Below are 7610 nucleotides of genomic sequence, written 5' to 3'. Positions count from 1 at the left end.
CCCGCGGAACCGGCCGCGGCGGAGCACCCGCCCCCTCCCAGTGCCGCCTTACTATTGGTCAATCAGTCTGTCAATCTAATTGAGAGCGGCCCAGGATTGGCCGGGGCGGGGCGGCGGCGGCGGGCAGGCTTCCTGCGGCCGCCTTTGCGCTGACCCCAGCATGGTGCGTGCGGGCCGGGGCTGCATGGCCGGGGGTCCTTGCTCGGGGGTGGTTCATGCCCGGAGTGTCCCTGGCCGGGGGCTCCATGAGCGAGGGGTCCTAGGGGCGGCCACATCCGGAGGCTGCATGTGCCAGGGGGTGCGTGCCCAGGAGGGTGCGTGGCCGCGGGGTCCCAGGAGGGTGCTTGTCCGGGGGTTGCATATCTGGGGTGTCCCAAGGGGTCCGTGCCCGAGGTGTCCCGGGGAGGCTGCGTGCCCGGAGGGTTCATGCCCAGCGTGTCCCAGGAGGTTGCACGCCTGGGAGGATCCTTCCTGGGCTGTCCCGTGGCAGCACCGGGGGCTGGTGGGGGGCAGGAAGCGGACGCCCTAGTGCTGCAGGATGGCGGAGGGCCGGGGGGGGTCTCCGTGGCTGGGGGTGGCTGGGTGCCCCCTGAGCGTGTCCCTGCGCAGGCGGTGATGGGGGTGCAGGTGGTGGTGAGCCTGCTGGCGGCCAGCCTGATGCAGAGGATGGCCCCGCACTGCTCCTTCGCTCGCTGGCTGCTCTGCAACGGCAGGTACGGGGCTGGCCCCTCCCTCCCTGTGCCCCTGGGGGGCACTGGGGCCGCCTGGCACTGCTGACGCCCCAGGGCTCCCTTCCAGCCTGCACCGCTACAAGCACCCCTCGGACGAGGAGCTCTGCGCCCTGGCAGGGAAGCAGCGTCCCAGGAGCAAGAGGGACAGGTCAGCTCTGGTGGGCAGGAGGGACTGCAGACCACCATCAGGACTCGGGGCTGGTGCTAATGGAGGTCACCCTGGTGTGCTCGGGGCCCCCCTTGGGGGAGTGTGGCAGTGAGAGCCTCAGGGCCGGTGCTGAGGGGCCCCAAGCCTGGGACGTGCCCCCGCAGCAGGGGCTGCAGGCACCGCGGGACGCAGGGGACAAGGCAGCACTTTGCCTGCCCCCCCAGCCTGGCTTTGCCCTGCAGGAGGGTGAATGGAGTGACAGATGACAAACCCCTGTCCGTGCCCAGGGACATCGACCTGCACCTGGACACCAGCCCCATCACCGCCGTGGATGCTCTCGGTACCCCCCCGGGCCCCCTCTGCACGCAGGCCCCAGCAGCAGCCTGGGGCTGGGCGCCCCACAGGTGCCCAGGGCGCCCCACAGGTGCCCAGAGCGCCCCACAGGTGCCCAGAGCGTGCCCTGTGCCCGCAGTGCTGCGCTACTTCCTGGACTACCAATGGTTTGTGGACTTCGCTGTCTACTCCACCGCTGTCTACCTCTTCACCGAGGGCTACTACTGCCTGGTGGACCCCCCGAAGGAGGCCAACATCGGCGTGCTCTGGTGCCTGCTGACAGTTCTCTTCTCCATGTATCCTTCTGCTGACCCCCAGGGTGTGGTGGGCAGGAGGAGGAATCTCCCCCAGCTGAGGTGGAAGGACTCAGACCTGGGGAGTTAGGAATCCCTCAGCCCTGGGCTCCAGGGGTGCCTGAGGAGAACCTTCCCAAGGAGAAGGTGGCAGCGGCCTCACGATGTGGATGCTCGTGGGCTGGGGCTGGGGGGGGTCTCACTGGTGGGGGGGGTGTCCCAAAGGCTCCAGGCTCCTTGACAGGTGCCCCTTGCCCCCAGCAAGGTCTTCTTCACGCTGATGTGCCACTACTTCCGCTCGGAGGAGGGGGGGCGAGCGCTCCGTCTGCCTCACCTTCGCCTTCTTCTTCCTCCTCCTCGCCATGCTGGCCCTGGTCATCCGGGAGGACTACCTGGAGTTTGGCCTGGAGCCCGGTGGGTGAGGCAGGGTGGGGAGAGGTGGGTGGGCAGGTGGCCCCCGGGGGGCTGTGGGCACCCCACTCACGCAGGGGGTCGCTCCCTGCAGGGCTGGCCGGAGTCAGCAGCAACCTGGAGAAGATGCTGAAGCAGCAGGGCTGGGAGTGGACGTGAGCAGGGGCTGGGCAGGCAGGAGGGGGAGGCTTGGGGGAGGGATTTGGGTGGGCTGGGAACCCCTCCAGGGCTCACTGGGGCTGGGGCTGGGAGTGGATGTGAGCTGGGGCTGGGCAGGCAGGAGGGGGTGGGGGGGCTTGGGGGAGGGTTTTGGGTGGGCTGGGAACCCCTCCAGGGCTCACTGGGGCTGGGGCTGGGCAGGCAGGAGGGGGGAGGCTTGGGGGAGGGTTTTGGGTGGGCTGGGAACCTCTCCAGGGCTCGCTGGGGCTGGGGCTGGCCTCTCCCCAGCACACAACCTTCTGCCTCCACAGGTTGCCCCTGGCCAAGTTGGCCTTCAAGCTGGGGCTGGTGGCCCTCTGCTCCTTCCTGGGTGCCTGCCTGACCTTCCCGGGGCTGCGCCTGGCACAGACCCACCTGGATGCCCTGCAGCTGGCAGCTGACAAGCCCCTGGCCCAGTTGGGTGAACTCTGAGGGTGGGGAAGGAGGCAAGGGGCTCGGTGCTGGCATCTCGGGGGCCAGGACCTGCCTTGGCCCCCTGGCTGCAGGGTGCTGAGGGGGGTGGGTGGTGGGAACGGGTGCAGGGGACGTGGGGGAGGAGCAGCCTCTGCCCCTGGAGGCCCGGGGGGAGCTGGGGCTGCAGGCTGCAGGGGGGGCTCTGACAGCTCTGCTGCAGGGTCCTGCTGCACCTGAGCTTCCTGGCACCTGTGCTGGTGGTGGTGATGTGGATCAAGCCTCTCTCCAGGGACTTCCTGCTGCAAGCACCCATGGGCAAGCAGAGGGTGCAGATGTAAGTGCGGCGCCCAGCGCCCCGGCTGCAGGGGCAGCTGAGGCAGGGCTGCGCCACCCCAGCCTCTCCCTGCACCACCAGCACCTCCCCTCCCGTCAGACACCCCTGGGGCACAGGGGGCTTCTGGTGGGGGGGGTCTGACGGCCCCCCTCTCCGCCCAGCCTGTCAGACTCGGCCTACAACACCGCTCGGCTCTGGGCCGTCGTGGGGCTGTGCCTGCTGCGCCTGGCTGGCACCCGCTGGCACCTGCAGGCATACCTGGGGCTGGCCCAGCGCTGGGTGAGGCAGATGAGGAGGGAAGCAGGCAGGATCCCTGCCCTGGAGATCCAGCGCAAGGTTGGGCTGCAGCAGGGCTGGCAGCAGAGGGCTGGCAGCAGAGGGGCTGGCAGCAGACGGGCTGGCAGCAGAGGGCTGGCAGCAGTGGGGCTGGCAGCAGAGGGGGGTGGCAGCAGAGGGGGGTGGCAGCAGAGGGGCTGGCAGCAGAGGGGTGGCAGCAGAGGGGGGTGGCAGCAGAGGGGGGTGGCAGCAGAGGGGCTGGCAGCAGAGGGGTGGCAGCAGAGGGGCTGGCAGCAGAGGGCTGGCAGCAGTGGGGGTGGCAGCAGTGGGGGTGGCAGCAGTGGGGGTGGCAGCAGTGGGGGTGGCATCAGTGGGGCTGGCAGCAGAGGGGCTGGCAGCAGTGGGGCTGCCAGGAGTGGGGCTGGCAGCAGTGGGGGGTGGCAGCAGTGGGGGTGGCAGCAGAGGGGGTGGCAGCAGTGGGGCTGGCAGCAGTGGGGCTGGCAGCAGTGGGGCTGGCAGCAGTGGGGCTGCCAGGAGTGGGGCTGGCAGCAGTGGGGGTGGCAGCAGTGGGGGCTGGCAGCAGAGGGGCTGCCAGCAGTGGGGGTGGCAGCAGTGGGGCTGGCAGCAGTGGGGCTGGCAGCAGTGGGGCTGCCAGGAGTGGGGCTGCCAGCAGAGGGGCTGCCAGCAGTGGGGGTGGCAGCAGAGGGGCTGCCAGCAGTGGGGGGTGGCAGCAGTGGGGGTGGCAGCAGTGGGGCTGCCAGCAGTGGGGCTGCCAGCAGAGGGGCTGCCAGCAGTGGGGGGTGGCAGCAGAGGGGCTGGCAGCAGAGGGGGTGGCAGCAGTGGGGGGTGGCAGCAGTGGGACTGGCAGCAGTGGGGCTGGCAGCAGTGGGACTGCCAGCAGAGGGGCTGCCAGCAGTGGGGCTGCCAGGAGTGGGGCTGGCAGCAGAGGGGGGTGGCAGCAGTGGGGCTGGCAGCAGTGGGCGGTGGCAGCAGAGGGGGGTGGCAGCAGAGGGGCTGGCAGCAGTGGGGCTGGCAGCAGTGGGACTGGCAGCAGTGGGGCTGCCAGCAGTGGGGCTGCCAGCAGTGGGGGTGGCAGCAGAGGGGCTGGCAGCAGTGGGCTGGCAGCAGAGGGGCTGGCAGCAGTGGGGCTGCCAGCAGTGGGGGCTGGCAGCAGAGGGGCTGGCAGCAGTGGGGGTGGTGGCAGCAGTGGGGCTGGCAGCAGTGGGACTGGCAGCAGTGGGGCTGCCAGCAGTGGGGTTGGTGGCAGCAGAGGGGCTGCCAGCAGCGGGGCTGGCATCAGTGGGGCTGGCATCAGTGGGGCTGCCAGCAGGGCTTTGGCCAGCAGCCAGCTGGCTGCTGCTGACCCCCAGGGTGCCCACAGGTCACCAGGATCTACTGCTTACGTCGCAGTGGTCAGCCTGCAGTACCTGGGGCCCATCATCCTCACCCTGCACCTGCACCCTGCTGCTCAAGACCCTGGGTGAGGAGGGGGCAGAGGGGGCTCAGGAGGGGCAGGGTGGCACCTGTGGGGGCAGCAGCCTGGGGAAGAGAAGGCTGCAGGGAGACCCCAGAGCAGCCTTCCAGTGCCTGAAGGGCTCCAGGAGAGCTGGGGAGGGGACTTGTGGACAAGGGCTGGGACTGCCAGGCCCAGGGGCAATGGCTTGGAGCTGGGAGAGGGGAGGCTGAGAGTGGAGAGGAGGAAGAAACTCTTGAGAGGAGGGCTGGGGAGGCTCTGGCACAGGCTGCCCAGGGAGGCTGTGGCTGTCCCCTGCCTGGAGGGGAGGCCAGGCCAGGCTGGGTGAGGCCCTGAGCATCCTGGGCTGGGGGGAGGGGTCCCTGCCCATGGCAGGGGGCTGGGGCTGGGAGGTCTTTGAGGTCCCTTCCATGGTTCTCTGGATCCAAGGCGACCCCAGGGGCTCTCTGGATGTGGTCTGCAGTCGGTGTGGAGCCAGCACAGGCAGGGAGCTGGCTGGGACCCACCCCCAGCACGGGGCTGCAGCGTGGGGGCTGTGCCCTCTGTCCCCGGCTGTGCCCAGAGCTGTGCCCTCTGTCCCCACAGGGCAGCACTCGTGGGGGCTGTACCCCGAGCCCCCTGCCTGCAGCGCCGGCAGCCGCAGCCTGGCCGCAGCCTGCGGCGGGGCAGGGCCAGGGCCAGGGGCAGGGGCAGGAGGACGTCCGCCTGGCCGTGGAGCAGGTCACAGGCATCTTGGGCACCATTCTCACCCCCCTCTTCCTCCGAGGACTCTTTGCCTTCCTCACCTGGTGGGTGGCTGCCTGCCAGGTGGTCACCAGCCTCTTCGGCCTCTACTTCCACCAGTACCTGGCGGCCTCCTGAGCGGGGCTGGGATGTGGCTCTGGGCACAGGGGCTGCCCAGCTGCTGCTCCCCTTGCTCCTGCCCTTGGCAGGTGCCGGTGGGACCCGTGGGCACACATGGGGACGTCTCTGCCACCAGCTCTGGGCATGGGAGGCTTTGTGGCTCCTGGGCCGGCGTGGGCACTGCCCTGCTCCTGCCTCCCATCACCGCTGTGCCTCTCGCCCCCTCCAAAGCCTCTTCCCCTCCCTGGCCCCACAAGGTGATGGAGGAGCCAGAGCCCCACAGATGAGTTTGCTGCCCCAGCCTGGGGGCACTGCTGCTGTGTTTAGCTCGAGGGCAGCAGCTCAGCCAGCCCTGGCATCACCTTTGGGTGGTGGAGACCTCGCAGCCAGGCTGGAGCTCCTGCCGGCAGAGCTGGGGCTTTGCTCTGCCCTGGGGCTTTGCTCTGCCCTGGGGCTGCCTCCAGAGGCTGCCTGTGTGGGGTCCCTGCTCTGGCTCAGAGCTGCCTGGGCTCATCCTCTGCGTCGTGTGGAGCTCAGGTCCAGCAGCCTTGGCTGTTGGCTTTTAGAAATAAAGGAATAACCCAGAGCCTGTTTGGCCTCTCCAGGAGCTGCTGCTGCTTGCACTTTGTGGCCCTGAAGCCCTCCCAGCAGGGCTGGGGAGGGGGTCCCAGGGGGTGAGGGCAGCTGCCTTTGGGGAGGGGGAGGAGCAGCAAAGCCACTTCTGCCCTAGCTGTGCTTGAGCAAAGCCTGCAGCTCAACCTCAGCCCCCTCCAGGAGACCTCAGCTTCACCCCAGCCCAGCTCTGCCTGGCCCTCTGCCCTGCCTCAGGGGTCACTGCCAGGCTGCTCAGCCCCAGCCGTGGCTGTGGGGGGCAGGGGACAGGGGGACCTTGTCCATCTCAACCCCTTGTCCACGTCAGCCAAGCTCTTCCCCCCACTGCAGGGTGGGTGCAGGTCCAGCTGCATGAAAAGGGATTAGCAGGTCTGGGCTGCTCAGAGAAAGGGAGAGGGGCTCTGATCCTATTTGATAGCCTTGTAATGGTCTTAATTCCCTCTTGCTAAGGGCTGAGATAAGAAGGCAGCCCCTTGCTGGTGTTAACAGAGCTAATCCAGACACCCTCCTCCTCCTCCTCCTCCTCCTCCTCCTCCTGCTGCTTCCCCAGTGTCCAACCTGGGGACACAGAATGGCAAAAAGAAAAGAAACTGGGGGGAAAATTTGACCTTTTGCAATGAGCTGAGGAAGGCAGAACCCAGGGCAGGCAGCAGGGCCCAGCACAGGACCATCCACCAGCACAGGACCAGGAGGGATTTGGCTCACAGAGTGGTGGGGGTGGAAGGGACCTCTGGAGCTCCCCCAGCCCAACCCCCTGCTCCAGCAGGGCTCCCACAGCAGCTTGCCCAGGGGCACAGTGCCCAGGGGGGTTGGGAGCTCTGCACACCAGGAGACTCCACAACCTCTCTGGGCAGCCTGCCCCAGGCCTGCAGCAGCCTTCGAGCACAGAAGTTCCTCCTCCTGCTCAGGTAGAGCTTCTCTGTCCCAGCCTGTGCCCTGCCCCTGGGCACCACTGAGCAGAGGCCGGAGCCAGCCTGCTGCCACCCAGCCCTGGGGCACTGCTGAGCGCTGGGAAGATGCTGCAGCAGCTCCGGCACCGGGGTGGGAAGGAGGCAGAAGACAGAGCCCCGGCAGGAGCAGGCTGCGGAGGGGACCTGCTGCAGCCCTGGGCGCTCCCCTGCCTCGATGGCTCTCATTTATCTCCTGTCCCTCAGGCATGCGGCGGCGGCGGAGGGGCAGGGAAGCCTCCGCGGAAGGAGGAGGGTTGCTAGGGCCTGGGGTTGTGCTGCATTCAGACATGCAGACAGTTCCCTCCCCCTGAGATCTGCCCAGACGTGACCCTCTCCGGCGGGGACAATGACTGATGGCCCAGCCAAGATCAGGAGACAGCTCCACGGGCACCGAAATTGGGCCACATCAAATAGAATCAGAGAGCCCCACCCCAGGCTCTCCTCCTCCCCACCGCCCCCAGCCCTGGGGCTCCTTTGTAGCCTTGCTTCATTCAGAAGAGGGCAGAGGGCTGGGCTCTGCCCGGGGCCACACCTGGGCTCTCAGCTGGCACCCAGAGGCTGTGTTGGTGCAGGGGAGCCGCTGGCACCAGGGT

The 7610-nt window shown here is 68.5% G+C and overlaps 1 protein-coding gene across 1 annotated transcript; it reads left to right on the top strand.

The window, feature by feature from the left end:
- Positions 1–113: 113 nt before the first annotated feature.
- Positions 114–5559, top strand: TMEM161A (transmembrane protein 161A). The gene is given in 16 exon segments (XM_068165078.1): positions 114–163; positions 610–713; positions 799–879; positions 1122–1219; positions 1352–1508; positions 1767–1812; positions 1814–1919; positions 2011–2071; positions 2387–2530; positions 2749–2862; positions 3024–3198; positions 4520–4537; positions 4539–4592; positions 4594–4618; positions 5198–5232; positions 5234–5559. Coding segments are annotated over 16 exon segments (1461 nt in total). The 5' UTR covers positions 114–160; the 3' UTR covers positions 5474–5559.
- The last annotated feature ends 2051 nt before the right edge of the window (positions 5560–7610 follow it).

Source organism: Melanerpes formicivorus, unplaced genomic scaffold (assembly GCF_026170545.1).
Source record: "Melanerpes formicivorus ecotype bairdi unplaced genomic scaffold, bMelFor1.0.p_v2 SCAF_83, whole genome shotgun sequence".
NCBI lineage: Eukaryota > Metazoa > Chordata > Aves > Piciformes > Picidae > Melanerpes > Melanerpes formicivorus.
The sequence above is the reverse complement of the archived record's forward strand: the minus strand, read 5'-3'. Positions and strand labels throughout refer to the sequence as shown.